This window comes from Protopterus annectens, chromosome 17.part0 (assembly GCF_019279795.1).
Source record: "Protopterus annectens isolate FY-2018-M chromosome 17.part0, PAN1.0, whole genome shotgun sequence".
In the NCBI taxonomy this organism is placed as follows: domain Eukaryota; kingdom Metazoa; phylum Chordata; order Ceratodontiformes; family Protopteridae; genus Protopterus; species Protopterus annectens.
The window spans coordinates 723693408-723711386 of NC_056751.1; the positions used below are offsets into that span (position 1 = coordinate 723693408).

The 17979-nt window shown below is 36.9% G+C and overlaps 1 protein-coding gene across 2 annotated transcripts in view; it reads left to right on the forward strand.

Annotated features, from left to right (window-relative positions):
• LOC122791812 (signaling lymphocytic activation molecule-like) overlaps window positions 1-9570 on the forward strand; it is a 528221-nt gene extending 518651 nt beyond the window's left edge. For both annotated transcript variants that reach the window (XM_044059767.1, XM_044059768.1), the window contains one exon: window positions 7101-9570. In XM_044059767.1, the coding sequence (XP_043915702.1) occupies window positions 7101-7202 (102 nt within the window). In that variant the 3' untranslated portion in view covers window positions 7203-9570. The remainder of the gene's footprint in view (window positions 1-7100) is intronic.
• Window positions 9571-17979: the final 8409 nt, after the last annotated feature.

A 17979-nucleotide genomic window follows, 5' to 3' on the forward strand; every position in this document is an offset into this window, starting at 1 on the left:
AGATTTGCATAAAAATTGAGTTGGGACAAAAATATTGAGTTTTATTACTTATTAATAATGTTGGGCTTAATTTCACTTACATAGAAGCTGTAATAACCTGTAAAATACATTGTGAAGGTTTTGTCATGTTTAGATGCATTTACACTGCTAAATGAATGTTTGTCACTAGTTTTAATAAGTTTCAAAATGTTAAGAGAGACAATCTGGGATGTGGGCTGTCTCATGCACAGTGTCCATGAGCTACTTCAAAAGCTTCAACTCTCAGAATTCTCACAGAGAAGCTGAAAGCAGCTAGTCTCACCTTTGACCTAGATATCACACTGACACATCACAGATTCAGGAATGACACTCTACCAAGAAATAGAAATGATACAAATGCCACTATGTGAAGGAAAATGAACTCTTTAACATCTAAATGTGAGTTATTTTATATAATTACTTAAATATCTATGTTATAATTCATAAAATATGTCAGTTATAATGAATTTAAATGATACAGTTTCTTCTAGTAAGTAAATGTCTTATTTTAGAAGGCATAGAAAATGAAACATTTATTCAAGTGTTTTTTGAAAATCTACTTAACAGCAGCTTAATAATTTGTGTTAAAAACTTATGTTCCAAACATATACATTACTATAACTCATTTAATTCATCTGATTGAAAAGCATAAATAATTTTATAACTCTATACTGGAAGAAATTGTCATGTGATATATTTTAAAGCAGTAGTATAGCATGGTTGTAAAATCTGGTTACTAAAATGTGTTTATTATTTTGTATAAAGCAGACAGATTTATTATAGGGACACAGTGAGATCAGATATATTGTGTGTGTGTGTGTGTGTGTGTGTGTGTGTGTGTGTGTGTGTGTGTGTGTGTGTGTGTGTGTGTGTGTGTGTGTGTGTGTGTGTGTGTGTGTGTGTGTGTTTGTGTGTGTGTATATATATATATATATATATATATGTATATATGTATGTGTGTGTGTGTGTGTGTGTGTGTGTGTGTATGTATATATATATATATATATATATATATATATATATATATATATATATATATGTGTGTGTGTGTGTGTGTGTATATGTATATATATATATATATATATATATATATATATATATATATATATATTGTGTGTGTGTGTGTGTGTGTGTGTATGTATATATGTATATAAGTGTTTCTGAGAATCTGCATAACTATGCAGTATGATTTATAACAATTTCTATGAATACAATATTTTATTCTATTGACAATAATGAGGGTGAGTCTATGCTCATATACAAGCAATTCAAGTTTTTTTAATTGCATTTACATGACAGAAAATAGATGCATCTTAATATATGTAATGTCTGAATCATATTTTTGATTTAAATGAATGTTAGAACTTATTTTTCTCTCCTCTTGATTTCTAACATCAAGATTATTTGAATGCTATTTGAATACAAGTGTTTTATATTACATGGATGTATATAGTAGTATGAACAGTTTTTAAAAAAAAAAGGTTTATTTTAGTTTATATGATGCTGTTTTCCCAAATGTGTAGTCTTGTCTTGCTAGATAATTGAATTGAAAACTGTTAACCTCAGTTAAATATAACTAGTATTAAATTGATAAGGTGGTAGCTGAGGTACTGCTGCTTAGGGTAGGGAGTTAACTTGAGTGGTAAATACTACTCTAAGTTGGAGTTTATAACTCCAGGCTGGATGCAAGGTTTAATCCTTACATTATTTTCACTTGTTCATTGTTATTTGTATATAGTTTTGACATCCACAATATATTTTGTTCATTCATTGTCACTACAAACAAAATTGAATCCAAATCCCATAAGAGATTCAATAAATACAGCTATATTTAAAGGTACACCTAAAGGAGGAGATGTAACATTACTTATCTTGTTATTTGTTATTTTGATCATAAGATTCTTAAGTTTTAAAAATGCCAAATGACATCTTTAAAAGGAATTTCTTTAAACATTAATGGATTGAATAATCCATGTAAAAGGGCAAGCCTAATAAGATACATTAATTTACATAAGGCCAACTTAGTCTTCCTGCAAGAAACCCATCTTTTGAAAAAAGATATTGATAAACTAGCCACAAACAAATATACAGTATTGGTTAGTTCAGAGCACACTCAGAAAAAAAGAGGAGTGGCTATTTTATGGAATAAAAGTATGCCCATTCCTAAAACCATTAAGTCTTATCAGGATGACAAAAGCATGTTTTGTATGGTTACAATACAAATTAATGGGAAGACTTACACTTTAATTAATATATATTGGATACCTAGAATTGGTATTAATACAGTGAAACATCATCTTGATAAGATCATATCATTCTCTATAGGATATATTATTTTAGCTGGTGACTTTAATTGTATACTACATGAAAGTGATACTACCAAGAAGAATTACATCTAATGCAAAACATTTAAATGATTTTGCTAATTCTTGTCATTTTAATGATATTAATAATCAGATAGATTCAAAATCATTACCATACACCCAGATACCAAACTTATTCAAAAATAGACAGGGTCTTTATTTCTAACTAGATGGTAACAGATTTAATTAATTCCAAAATCATTTCATGTCCTATATCTGATCATAATTCAATTGTTTTTGAATTCATGATAAAAAATACTCATAATGTTCAGATCAAAAGGATACCAGCATACTTAACTCAACTAAAAGACTATAAAGAATATATACTTTCAGAAGTAAAACATTTTTAGACATAAATAATACTCCTGAAGTCTCCATTGTTTATGTTTGGGATGCCTTAAAATCATATCTATATGGACAAAGTATCAGATGGTATAATAATAAAAGGAAATCTTGGGATAAGGAATTGTTAGATATTCAAAGTAAATTAGACTCCTATAAACATAATAATAAAGAAAATATTATAGACAAGAAAGTTATTGAAGAAATAAACAAACTAAATGAGAAATACAAAGAAATTTTAACTCATAAAGTTAAAATAACTTTAAAATAAAACAAAAAGGTTGAATAAACAAAACCATATCAAAGAAATCTTTTCTCTAAGAAAAAAGAAGAATGTTTCTAGTATACCAGAAATACTGGATGATAACATTAACATGGAACCTAAAGATAAAATAAAGAAGTTTATAACCACAAACATGAATAAAAAGCTTAATAAACAACAGATTAAGTATTTCAAACCTAATAAAGATCCAACTAGATGATGTTGATTATAAAATGTTTATGAGTATCAAAAGAAAGATTTAACACTTATTAGTCTTGATATAAGTTCAGCATTTGATTCAGTAAGTTGGGACTATATGTTTACCTTAATGAAGTGCACAAACTTCTCAGATGCATTTGTAAATCTAATTGAGCATTTATACGAACATATGTTTCACAAAAAATACCCATTCTTAAAGGTACAAAGCAAGGATGTCCACTTTCTCCACTATTATTCACTTTAGTAATGGAAAAAGTACTGACATAGAGGGTTTTGAAATAGACGAAAATACAACATGATTTAATATTCAATGAAGAAAAACTAAAATACTACCTATATATAAAATATTCTCATTAGTGATTTTACTAAATATAATTCAGGTCAGATAACGTATTTAGGTATAATACTCTCTAAAGATCTTAAATCTATTATATATAAAAATAAGAATACCTGTTTTCGTAATATACAAAATCTTTTAATACCTTTTTACTATGGAGGAGAGACTTACAATTATTAAAATGATAATATTAATCAATAATACTTCCACCTACAAAAATAATTATCAAGAAACTGAATACACTAATAAAATATGATTGTAAATAACTCCATGTTATCATTTAGCTATAGATAATGATCTAAAGTACTGGTATCAGTTGATATCTGATAATAAAGTTAAAAATCTAGATTTTTAAAACAAGAATTTGATCTAAGAGAAACTTGCTGGTTAGAGGTTCAGACCTTTAGACAACATCTCATTAATAAAATAGATCTAATGTCTATAACAGTTAAAGAATCTATTCCAACACTGATTGATTACTTGATATTAAATTTACAACATAAAGTTTCTGATATTGTTAGGATATTTCTCTTATATGTTAAAACAATAAACCTGTTTAAAAAAAAAAAAAAAAAAAATAAATAAATCTGTATCCCATTTTATAATCCATAATACTCATATCTCTCAACCTCTTAGATCAAGAAATCTGGACAAAGCCATAAAAATGGAGGGGACAAAGGCCCCAAAAGTAGGGGCAATTTTTTATGCATTCCTCTTAAAATTTAGAAAGTTGATAGAATAACAGGCTTTCCATTAGCATGAACATTTTGAAGGGCATGAAGTCTGAAACTCAAAGGGCTGCAAATATTGTTTGATTTCCATTCTCAGTGATTTGCCAGAAATCCAATATGTTATGAGGAACAGACCAAAAATATGAGGCAAAAATCTGGACAACTGAGAGGTATGGTACGGACTGCAGCAAAAAACATGTTTCTATGTTGTCCAGGGAGGATCTCTATCCTTTGTTGACCAGAATGGTCTCACTAGGCTTGCAGCCACTTTTCAGGGGGCATCTAAGATAGCATTTGCACTACTAGGGGAAATTTGGCCAGGGCATCAGGAGCTTCTATTACTCCTTTCCTAGGTGCTGTGAGGTCTTTTATATCTATTTGAACAACCACCAACTCAGGCAGATAGGACAGTCACTTAACAACTCACCCAAAGGATAACACACTTATTAGTACAGTGCCCCCTTATGGTGCACTGCAGCATCACTAAATGATCAACCTGCTATGGGAATCAGACCTACAGCCTTCTGTTCCAAAGGCTAGAATGCTATTGGTTATGCCACTGCCTCTGGATGGTGAGTAAAGAGCAAATGCAAATACCACATTTATCATTCATCTCGGACCACAACAACCATCTTATCATATATTGATTTCACTTTCCACCTGTAAATTTCTCATATACTTTTTTCTTTTTCCACTAGCTTACTTTCTCAACATTTTGCATACCTGTCACAAAGTGCTAAGTTTGTAAATATATAGTTCTCTGAAGTCATGCTAGCTTCTTTTAGGGGTGTGTGTCTCCCCCTCTCTCTCTGTATATATGTATATAGGCATAAACACACACACACACACACACACACACACACACACACACACACACACACACACACACACACACACACACACTAAGAGATAATATGTTTGAGTGTATTATATAGATGTGTGTGTGTATTTATAGATGGATAGATAAATACATTTCTGTAACACATGTAGGGAAACAGATGGATTCATAGGTTCACATTTCATAGGTAGTTAAAGTCACAATTGTCCCAAAGCACTGTCTAATTAAGTCACCTGCTCAAGTCAGCACAGTAGGTAAATGAAGGTGGAAAGATTCAAACTCTGCACCTCAGAAGGAGCTCATTAACAGATAATAGCATTAGTCTTTTACATTAACTGCCAGAAAGACAGATCCATTTACCAAACCGAACAAAAAGCTAATAGTTTGTCTTTTATTGCTTGTGGCACTGGTGCATTTCATTTGTCTCTTGGTTTCTTAAAACTTGAAGCTCCTTTGTGTCTGCGTCTGTCTTTTATTGTTATAACAAAAGCTTCTGATTCTTCACACTGTGATTCAGTAGTAAAAATCCAAGTAAGCTAAGTATTTACCACAGTTTCACTGTATTGGATTTGATTTATATTTGGTAAATTCCATATTTACTGTAGATTTCTGAAGACATATCCGGACATTATCTATTTTACACTGTCAGTTTTACCTCTTCAGGGTCATGTGGATATGGATACCAGATCGTATTGTAGGCAGTAAATGCAAGGTTCTGAGGCTCCTTCTGGACAGTGTGACAGTTTATCGCAGAATGTACATGCACACACTCACTCATGCACTACAAGCATGCCTACAGTTTGGAAGATCATCAATCAATGTGCCGCATTGTCTTCAGAGGTAGAAGGAAACCAGTGCACCTGACACAGGGAGGACATGCTGTCTCCACACAAGACTCAACAGCCAGAAAGCAAACTGGAAAGCCTCTTGTTGTGAGGTGGCAATATTACATGCTGAGCCACTGCACCACCCTATTACAGCATTATGAATTCATATATTTTACACATATATTACAAGTGGTATATGTACTTACACTGCAGGTATGAGTGGTACATTCGGAGTTAGCCAAATACACAACAGTGTAGGCTGAATTTGATCTTCTGAGATTACATCAACATTGTTGAAAGAACTTATTTAAATCAGTCATACTGAAACAACCTAATATGGTTGCAAATAACACTCAATGGGTTTTGACAGTTAAGGCATACATACCATTTATACATTTTTAAATTTTTAAATAGTGTTTCACAAATGTGACTGCCATCTTCTACATATGCTGCTTTGACATATATCACGAGGATGAAGGAGATGCTGGACAATAGATCCATATATATAATGTCCGAGTTAAAAATTAAAGGAAATTTTAGTGCTGTTCACACCCCAAGAATATGAACAGCTTTTTTTTTCCTGAAACCAGCACTCACAGTGACATCAAAGTAAATTTTCACTGATTACAAAGGGAATAAATAAATGAAATCAGTTAAAGTAAACTGTCAACCCCCACCCTCGAATTAAAGGAGGTTCTGGTATAAATCCGAAAAATATGACAAATAATGTGAATATAGAATTGCATTGTTGTGGGTTCGAGTCATGCATAAGTTGTTTACAAAGAAATGCAATTCTCAGAATAAATCATAACATCTTTTTAGAGACATTTGAATAGTAAGATATGGCACATACATTTTCAACATGATCCTTGGTGACTATGACTTTATAAACTGGCATTGTAGTCCTATTATCACTTCGCAAATACAAGTGAAATCATCTGGAGTAATCTAGCAGCCCTAAAGCTAATGTATTGGACAGTTCCTATTTCTTTGGTATCATGCTGTTGCTAGTAAAATAAGTTTAATATTTAGAGACACTCCTGTTTCGGCATGACAGACAATATAAATATTTCCTGACCACTGAATGAATTATTTTCATTGCTAAGAATTTCATGTTTTGAAATGTATTTTGTAACTTTGGCTTTTGTCCATTTTTTTTATAGAAGAGACACAGTAAGATACTGCAGTCGCCTACGTCAGTTACTATATATGAAGAGGTGAAAGTTCCAGAAAGCCAGAAGGACATGAGCCACTATGAGAAGTGAAGTGTTACTCTTCAGTGATAAAATGTCTAATAAAAGGACGTACCCAGATTTATATATGAAAGAAAGAAAGAAGACTGTTGTCATGTTAGAGTATTACATAGCAGAAGGAGAAAAGAGAAACTTGATTAAATAGCTGCATATCTTTTCCTAGAATATGTAACTGTGCTTTTACAGAGAGCCGCTGTTGCTATGATTAAAATGACTGCAATACCTAAGAGTGACCTAACATATCAACTCAAATGCTTGGCCAGGAGGAGGAAGAGATGGTGAAGATCTGCTTACCCAATACTTCCTTGTCCATAGCTTGGAATATTATGTTAAACTGATTTATAAGTGGAGATTAAAGTACACCCGTACCCCAATGATTGTGTTTGCTCCTGACTATACAGTGGAAGAACCCAAAAGCTGAACATTTTAAGGTGATATTTTGTAAGTTGCAGTGAAATTTGGTACTGATACCTCTTTGCTTTGTATTGTACTAAAATAATATTTTTAAATATTTTTCAATATGCTCACTAATTCATGTATTTAAGTTATATAGAATGTTTTTATCTTAAACAAAAATGCAGAGAGCTTTGAAACAAAATCTAAATAAATGCAATTAAAATATTATGTTCTTCCATCTGTGCCTACCGGCCATCAGCTGCTCTCCTCCTATCAGTCTTGACCCCATTGGTTCCCTCACAGCAAGGGTCCCTACGTGCACAAGGGTGAAAGTTAATTGGAGAGGTCCATTATCTAGGCCAACATAGAGGAGTTTATGCCTTTGTCTGCACTTTTTCAACTGTGCATCATCAAAGAAGGGAGTGCCATCATCTAAGTGGGAGCTACCCATGTTTCAGGAACTGTGTCTCCACATATGGACACTACATAATACCCTCATCCAGTGGCTACATCACTTTTAGTGCAGCTTGTGTGGGAATTTCTATTAGTACTAACCCATCACCGTAGGTGGCTGATGTAGCCATTTACATCACTGTGAGAGCTTACTATGCCACCCCCTTATTGGTGTCTGCCCCTCTCCATATGCTGTGTATGGGTTACCAAAACTGGTGCATTTAGCACCAAACCTTTAGCCTCAGTTTCACTGCTTTCAGTTACCTACGGCCTTTACTTGCTACTGGCATACACAGCAGAGTAGGACCATGTATTTCTCCCCTCAGATTGAGGTAGCTGGTGTTGCCTAATTATTCCCACCCACTACCCCTAATTTTGCTTCTCCAGTGCCCAACTATTAACCAGACTCAGGTTGTTTGGGGCATAGTTAGGGTTTATTGCTGTGTGTCCATGAGACAACTTTAGCTTTGAGAGCATGTTAAGGAATCATAGATACAGCTACATTGCCTTGGGAAAATAGCATGCATGAGATGGGGGAGGGGGCAGCAATGCAAAAAGTCTGTTATAATGAGGAAAGGGGGGTTGTGTAAAGGTAAATGGGTAGGGAGAGGAAGAATATAAAAAGCCACAGGTAGCCAGGCATGATCTCTTTTCAACAGCAGAGCAGGATGGAGCAGAACAAAAAAGGCACACAGGGAATGGTAGAAAAAGCAGTGGTACACAGGAATGACCCGGAGAAGCAATGGGTAACTAAGCAACAAAAAAACAGTGATGAACATACCTCTCAACCATACTGAATTCATTGGTATTTACTGATTTTGAGGAGAAAATAATGGGGTGCCACAAATTCCCGAGTGGTACCTTCAATTTCCGTTTTTTTTTTTTTTCAATTTTTTAATTTTTTTTTATTTTTTAGTTAAGTTGTTGCTGACGTCATCATGCACAGGGGCACACGCAATGACTTCAGCTTTGTGAGGTAGACTGCCAGCCTATCAGAAACTGACCTGAAGGCTCAGACTGTGTCTTTGTTTGTTTACTTTTTTACTATAAGTATGTACGTTCGTATATACATCACCTTGTGGATTTAGAATAGCAGAGATGGGAGAAAGGGCAGGACAGCAGGCAGCACTACAGCAGCGATCATACTGAGGATGGGTCCCGGAGCTCTACAGGATCAAGTCAGACTGTCCGACACCCAGTCCCAGACAATGAAGAACAGCATTTAAAATGGGTTGTTCACTGCTTTTTTGTGGTCCTCAAATGAATAAACGGAATGAAACCCTTACCTGGTAAATGCAAACTATCCAAGACTAATGACAGTAAAAGTAAGCAGAGATATGGTGTGCAGCTTGTAGAAGAAGCCAGTAGTAATATCCTTACCTTACTGCTCGTTAATCATTCGGAAATGTTTGTAGTTTATATCCTTTACATAGAGGCACTAGTACTATCTGTCAAGTGTTCTCAGTTATCACCCCTTTTTCCTTGCATTAACAGAACAATAAACAAACGCAGAATAGTGGCTTTAAGATGATCCTCTGACTCTTACTTTTTTTGTGTGCTTTGCTTATCTGGTGTTTAAACATTTAAAAGCTGAAGCATCTCTGTATGTTGCATAAAAGGTAAACTGCAGTGGTGTAGCTGAGTGGGCGGGGGTAGGGGCATCCCACCCCGGGTGGCACTTGTCACATTTACTTTAATTAAAGTGTGTGTGTGTGTGTGTGTGTGTGTGTGTGTGTGTGTGTGTGTGTGTGTGTGTGTGTGTGTGTGTGTGTGTGTGTGTGTGTGTGTGTGTGTGTGTGTGTGTGTGTGCGCGTAAAATGCCCCATTTAGGTATACCCTGTACCTTAGGTACAAGAAATAAGAGCCTTAATTCTCTACCCAAACCAACACTTGTGATTCAAGGAGTTGCCTCCATAGCTCTCAACTGTCCAGCTTTTCACAGAATGTCTGGAATGTTTGACTTATACTTTTGGTCTGTTCCTCTTAAAATTTGTGGTTTTGTGGCAAATCAGTGAGAAATGAATTCACTAAATAATGATAGCCATTTATGTTTGTCTTCTTATCTTTCAAGAAACGCATGGTAACACAAAACATTTTATTCTAGCAACTTTCTAAGATTATACAAGCAATATTTAAAATGTGTCCCTAGTTTTGGGCCTTTGCCCCCCAAGTAAATTTTGGCTTTCTCCAAATTTCTTGTGCTGCAAAGCTGAAAGAGAGAGAGTTGAGTGTCAAGTGGATTTTACAGGGAGCTGAGAGCCTCAGGGGAAGATAAGTTTAATGCTACTTATGCAAAGCCTGCTTGCATTGTTAGTAGCACAAAACCAGGTAGTATTCTTGATTCTGATGCAGAAAGCTGTGGGTTCTACTCCCACAGTAAATGGATGGATTGCTGATACTATACTATGATGTACTTTAAAGGGGGTGGATGCTGCAGTCCTGAGTATATCCTCCTTTGTAGGAGATATCCAGTAATTATGAACCTGTATCAGTTAGCCATCCATTCCCTATTGCAATATTACTAGCTTATCATTTTTTAATGTAACATAGGCAATTTATTCTTCAAGATGAAACAATGAAATATAAAGTTGTTTGCTAACAGCAACCTCTTCATTAGTTACAGATCTCTTTAATGTGGAATTATTTAGATGACTTTTACTTCTACAGAGATTGTGCATATTTATTGATATTGGTGGATTGTAATGACAAAAGTTTGAGTAGACCTTTATGATGGAAATGTTCTGAAGTGGGCAGTTTTGTCATTATTGGTTTATACATTTTATTTCATTGCTTACTGGAAAAATGTTCAAAACAATAAATTTAAAACACGCGCTAACAAGTGTGCTGTATTATAGAAGGAATATAATTTAATACAATCAGGAAGGTGAATCAAAGAACACATGTATGTTTGCATGATATGTGTGTAAGGGGCCTCTGATTTGAAAACAGCCCAAAGGTAAACTTTATCCACTACTGGCCAGATGCATTTTCTTTGAATATGGGTTTCAATACTGTTCCAATGAATGTGAGTTTCAAGGGCAGAGACATTTTTATGTTAAGTCTGTGAGACTGTATTGCTTTGATGTCTATCAGTGTTTGTGTTATAACAATTAACATAAAAGTTTTAAATGAAATCCAAATAATCATTGTAGAAGTAAAACAGTATTCACATTACAGTGTTTATGGTAAATGGGGAGAAATAGTCAAGTATTGGGACACTGGAATGGCTGCAGGGGGGAGGGCTCTGTATGGGGGGCCCATTTGACCATGATTTTGTGAGGGGGAAGGGCGGCAAACTCAATGACAGCCCCGGGTGGCACAAACTCTAGCTATGCCACTGGTAAGCTGGTTGTCTTTTCTAATAAAAGCAGGGAGTGGTCTAAGGACTTGTTGTTTAACACCAAAACAAAATATGCTGCTTAAAATTAAAATATGAATAAATTATGTTCCCAGTGGTAGTCTACAGAGATGTTGCTTGGTGTTTGTAAATGATACTTGTTAGTGTTTGTATGCATAATGGTTATGAGGTCCATCGTCCCATTGAGCAACAGAAAATAATGGCAGGTGAGAGTCCCTTGGACTTGAGCAGTTACCTTTTTGCATAACTAGCATTGTACAGGTACACTTCAGACATGCCCATTTCATCTATTTCCTGATAAACACATCACCCTCATCATTTAGGTTTGTTACATGTCCCTTTGGTTTTTACAGGACATACCTTCCTACACTTGAAGAAAGTATATGATAAGGTCCCAACAAGGCTGATTTGAGCAGTCCTGCACTGGTTCAAAGTCCCAGAAACATTGATAGATTTAGGGCAAGCTGTAGATAAGGACCCAATGACTCAAGTGCGAATAGTGGTTGGTCTCACAGAGTGGGTTCCAGCTGGAATAGTTGTGCACCAAGGTTCAACTCTGAGCCCACTGCTGTTCATACTGGTGATGGACTACATTAGCAAACAGGTCAGAGGCATCAGAGCAACAAAGCTGCTGTATGCAGATGATGTGGCAGTACAGACAGACTCTGTGCAAGAACTTCAGCAAAGGACAGGAGAATGGAATGCAAAACTGAAGCCATATGGGATGAAACTTTGTACAGATAAGACACTGTAATGGCAGCAAATGGTGGAGTTTAGAAGAAGCTGAGAACTGAGATAGAAAAGAAAATAGTGTATCAGGTTAACAGCTTCAAGTATCTGGGAGGGGTGGGTGAGGAGAAGGGAAGTCTGAATGGAGGTCAAAGCTAGAATCAGAGGGACTGCAACCAACCGGTACAGAGTGTCCGACTCATAACATGGCACTGTATCAAAGGCATTGTAAATAAATGAAACAGTTTTATTCTGGTTATATCATGTTATGTTATTTAATATTAGTACTGTAGAAGCAGTTAATTTTATTCTTATAAAAGAAAATTGTATTTTGGTTTTAGACAAGTTCAAAGTTTGATACAAGTTCAAATGTTAATATAAACACTATTGTTCTGGTTGTATTTTGTGTTTAATATTTTGTCTGTTCTGCAATTTGTGTTTGAATGTTGGTATCCCACAATTCCACCAGAGTGGGTGGGGTTACATCATCCTGTATTCAAATTTTATGTTAATCAGAGTACAGATTTTTGGCTGGTTGTACATACCTTTCATGAACTTTTGTCCAGATGTTTGATGTTTCCAGGTTTAGAGCTATGGTGATTAACAAATATTTAATCCACACCAGCAAATGAATACACAACTTTAAATACGAAAACAGACCACAGGAACCAAACTCCTCTCTGCAAGTTGAAAGAAGTACATTTAATACGAAGTGAATTACACCCTTCATGTGCGGCAGGAATCACAACAATACAAACAATAGCATTAAGCTCTTTTCATCCGGATATTATCACTTAGCTTTAGTAGCTGGGCATTAAGTGTCAGATTATGGGGTAAACTGGATAAAGTAAAGGACTGGCAGGGTTTAGGCTTAGTCATAAGCTGCAATTAAATGAGATCTGTTTGGCAGGCACAGACGTATATACCCTTGGGGATGGATCTACACCCTGAAAGGAAATGGCCTATATATGCTGGAAGGATAAATTAATAAATACATAAATGAATGTGAAGGTCCAGAGAGGAAAAAGCTGTCACAGGTTTGGAAATATGCTGGTACCCATTAGGAGAGGACCCCACATATATGGGGGTGATACATCTGATACTTACTCAGTGGCCATGTGATTAATAGTAATGCACTGAAAGAGTAGCAGTAAGTCTGGCTTTGGGCTTGAAGCAGTACCTTGAAAGGTTAAATTAATACTGTTATACCAATATTCCAGCGTTACTCTCCTTGGAAGGTTACATTGAATACTATTATCCCAATAATCCAGCATTACTCTTTATACAGAGTTTCACAATGAAGCCCCTGAACTGAGTTTAAGCCTGAATGGTTGATAATAAGGCAGTTCAAGGAGCAAAATAGAGGGTGGTGACAAGTGGGGTGTTGGAGTGGTCACAAGAGGAGTGTTAGAGTGGTGACAAGGGTAGTGTTGGAGTAGTGACAAGGGGAGTGTTGGAGGGGTGAAAAGGGGAGTGTCAGAGTGGTGACAAGGGGAATGTTGCTTCACTCTCCAGTACAATTGGTGATTCAATGCTCTGCAACAGCAAGAAAGAGTTAACAAGTTTCAGACAGTAGGTACAGTAGATCTTTTATTAATGACAGATAGTGTTACTTTAGGAACAAGGTATCACAAATTACTATGCCATTTGCAATGTAGAATTACTGATTTAACAATTTACAGATACAATAGATGGCATTAGTTTTTGGGAGGTATTTGAATGGGAAATAGTTTGCAGAGTTCTGATTTAAGGAATGGATAGGGGGACAGGCTGGCATCTGTCTAATTGGGGCAGTACACATCAGGGGAGAGTTGCAGGAAAAGCATAATATGTTTTGGGGCACAATATGAGAGTAGTTAGCTAGCCATGTAAGCATGTGGTGGTGGTGGTGGGAACTCACAACGAAGCCAAGTAAAGGCTCTATATTACCACATTGAAACTTCATTTCTCCGAATACCAAAACATCGACACGTAAACAGCAAAATACGAAAAGTACGAATGGCCACTTCCACAAATTTTATCACAGGGAAAGAATTTGCTTGGCTGTTATTAGGAATTTTCTCTAATGTAGAGTGATATCTGACTTGGTATGTTTAGTTAGGGGGGGTGTGGGTGTGAAGCCCCCCCCCCACTTGATTAAGGTTTGATAGTTTGTTTTGCTGTTGGCCTACCAAGCAAACTTTTCCCTGTGAAAAAATTCACAGAAGTGGCCGTTTGTACTTTTCGTATTTCGCTGTTTCAGTGTCGACATTTTGGTATTCGGAGAAATGACATTTTGATGTGGTGATATAGTCCCCATGTAAAGAAGTTTCAGGGTTGTATTTATTTTATTGCATTGTGGTTATATCTGTTTACCAAGGTAGGATACTACAAATGACCAATGACAGGCTTAGTCTGCGTTTTGTATTAACAAAACCAAAACATCAACATCAACATGGCATTAACGTATAAAATGCATGAATATAAGAAACTGTACATATACATAGAGGTAAAAGTAGAATACGTGGTACACGAAACTGCATTTACATGTAGTTTAACATAATTGTCACAGTCAAAGAAATGTTTAAAAAGTCCCCCCACAAAAAAGGAGGGTAAAATAAGAAGGGAAAAAGGACAAAGAAGGGGAGTTAAAGTGGAACTTCAGATGGGTATGAGAGAGAGGATAAAGAGTAAGCTTGAGAGTACAGTTTAATTGAGAATAGAACCAATGGGGGATGAGTAAGAGACAACAAAGGCAGTTTTTACTGAAATGCAGGCAGCACAACATTCACACCACAGCATGTTCAGTAAGGGAGAATGCTATTGCTGACTCAGTTTCTTACTTTCAGTAAGATAGGTTCAGACAATTGGTACAAGCAGCAGACCTGAGGCCCTACAGGTTTCCACAAAATCTTTGGGACATGATGTAAAATTGAATATGAGGCATGACAGAGAAAGTACTGCATCCAAGTACACGAGTAGGATATAAGAAATGTATTTCCCATATTATAGAAACAAGGGCTGATGCAGGGTGGCAAATAAAATGGTCAGTACTTATACCACAGCTATTGTTACATTTTTAGTATACAAAAGTCGAATATGTCTATGTGGAGTGCTGGTGCAGATGTGGTAGCAATTAGTGGGTACCAAACATTGCATGGATGGCAAGACACCATGCAAGCATTTGCAATTAGGAAGATGCTCCAGTGTTGGGAAAAATGGAGGTTAGGAGACCAGATGTGCATCAGCCCATCTGGCCAAGTAATTCTGCACAGCTATGGGAGTTATTAGGGAGGCATGTAGTTTGGGGTATGAACTGTGGCTGTCTTGCACAGCACAATTAATAGCATTTTGTGATGCATTACAAATATCTGTGATAGTGCAACACAGTAAAAGTGATGACTCACAACTCTCTATGGGTTCTAGAGCTCAAAGATTTTAAGCTAGAAGCTGACAGGGTAGGGGTTCCTGTGAGGGAGAGTAAAATGGACCAGCTAGGAAAAGGAGTACAGCAAAAGCCCAAACCCCCAAAGGATACAAGGTGGGATAGTTAGATGGTTTAAGAAATACCAGAGGATGCATTGGAGTGGTGACACACTATTCTTGTGTCACAAAGATTGTGCTCCCTTATCTAGTTACCAGTTCAGGGCAGTGCTGAAAAAAGCCACAGTAAGCATGGTCTCGACATTAGCAAGTTAAGAGCTCATGCCTTCAGAGTAGCAGCAGCATCACATGTTCACGTAAAGGTACTGCTCTTAGGTTGGAGATAACAAGCTTACAGGAGATATATTAGAGCATGATGACTAATCAGCATTCTCTTTTGCAGGTATCATAAGGCAGCTGACAGAGGTGTGGTTTTTGGGGTATTTTTTTGTATACCATATGGCCAAAGAATTAAGTTAATCTGGATGGAACCTGAGATTCAAAAAGGAAGAAATGTGGGTTTGTTAGCTGGGAAGGAGAGGAATGCAGTGGAGGCGCCTGCTGGCACCTTTAGCAGAATATTCTGAGTCATTACTTTAATCAGATTTAATTGTATTACATATTGGGGGGGGTGACAGGCAGCTCATTGTTGTACCTCAAAAAATATAATTTGCCAATGGTCCAGGCAGGTTAGACAGATTTAGCTGAACATTAAGTTTGTGTAGTCAGATGTAACTTTAAGACCAGTTTGGCAAGGAGCAAATAATATCAGAGGAGTGGAAAGGCTAGGAAGTTGACCAACAGATTCATTAGGCAACAGTTAAGAGAACTAGGGGGTTGGGTACTGCACCACTCTAATATCAGTTCACTAGGAGGTTGGGTACTGCACCACACTAATATCAGTTCACTAGGAGGTTGGGTACTGCACCACACTAATAGCAGTTCACTAGGAGATTGGGTACTGCACCACACTAATATCAGTTCACTAGGAGGTTGGGTACTGCACCACACTAATATCAGTTCACTAAGAGGTTGGGTACCGCACCACACTAATATCAGTTCACTAGGAGGTTGGGTACGCAACACACTAATATCAGTTCACTAGGGGATGGGTACTGCACCACACTAATATCAGTTCACTAGGGTGTTGGGTACTGCACCACACTAATATCAGTTCACTAGGGTGTTGGGTACTGCACCACACTAATATCAGTTCACTAAGAGGTTGGGTACTGCACCACACTAATATCAGTTCACTAGGAGGTTGGGTACCGCACCACACTAATATCAGTTCACTAGGAGGTTGGGTACGCAACACACTAATATCAGTTCACTAGGGGATGGGTACTGCACCACACTAATATCAGTTCACTAGGAGGTTGGGTACGCAACACACTAATATCAGTTCACTAGGGGATGGGTACTGCACCACACTAATATCAGTTCACTAGGAGGTTGGGTACGCAACACACTAATATCAGTTCACTAGGGGATGGGTACTGCACCACACTAATATCAGTTCACTAGGGGGGTGGGTACTGCAACACACTAATATCTGTTCACTAGGGGGTTGGGTACTGCACCCCACTAATATCAGTTCACTAGGGGGTTGGGTACTGCACCACACTAATATCAATTCACTAGGGGGTTGGGTATTGCACCACACTAATATCAGTTCACTAGGAGGTTGGGTACTGCATCACACTATTATCAGTTTTCCAGAATGGTACAGAAGGGCTGGAGTTCACCTGTCACATTCAGGAACAAAGTTAATTATAGGAAGCCTTAAAGAATGAATTGTAAGGTGGCAGACGTGCTTGGGGGAAACATGGCATGTAGGACAAACAATCTTCCTGTGGCAGACTGCAAGACTTGGAAGACTAAAACTACAAAGGAGTGTGGTTGGCCTGGGGATGGGTGCAGGCTCAGACAGCTTCACCCTTCTTTGGGTGGGCCACCCCATGGTGTAGCGGGCAGGCTGGAGACCACAGCCTGGGGTCCTACAAGTGGTAGCTACTCTTCAGCCACTGGTATCTGGCTGAATGGTGAGAGGGACTTTTGGTGTTTGGTTGTAGATCCCTTCAACCATTGATGTTGCTTGAGCATTTACACGGACTGTAGTGGTATATATGGGCTGGTTGATTTGACTTATTTCCAAGTTTTTCCCTTTGCACACATCTGAATATTCTTGGTTGGCATTAATTGATCTGATTGGCATTGCCTTTTGATCTGGCACTGATATGGTACAAAATTTGATCTGATTGACATAATAAATAAAGGGCTGTGGCCATTTCTTCGAAGCAAATGTGAGGTGTAGTTAAAGAATGTGCATGCTTAATTTTATCGAAAGGCAATGTACCTTTTGGTAGAACTGCAGGTGTATATTTGTAGGAAAGTAATACTGATCATTCCACTGTCTTACCTTCATGCTGCCTTTCACTAGCTGGAGTC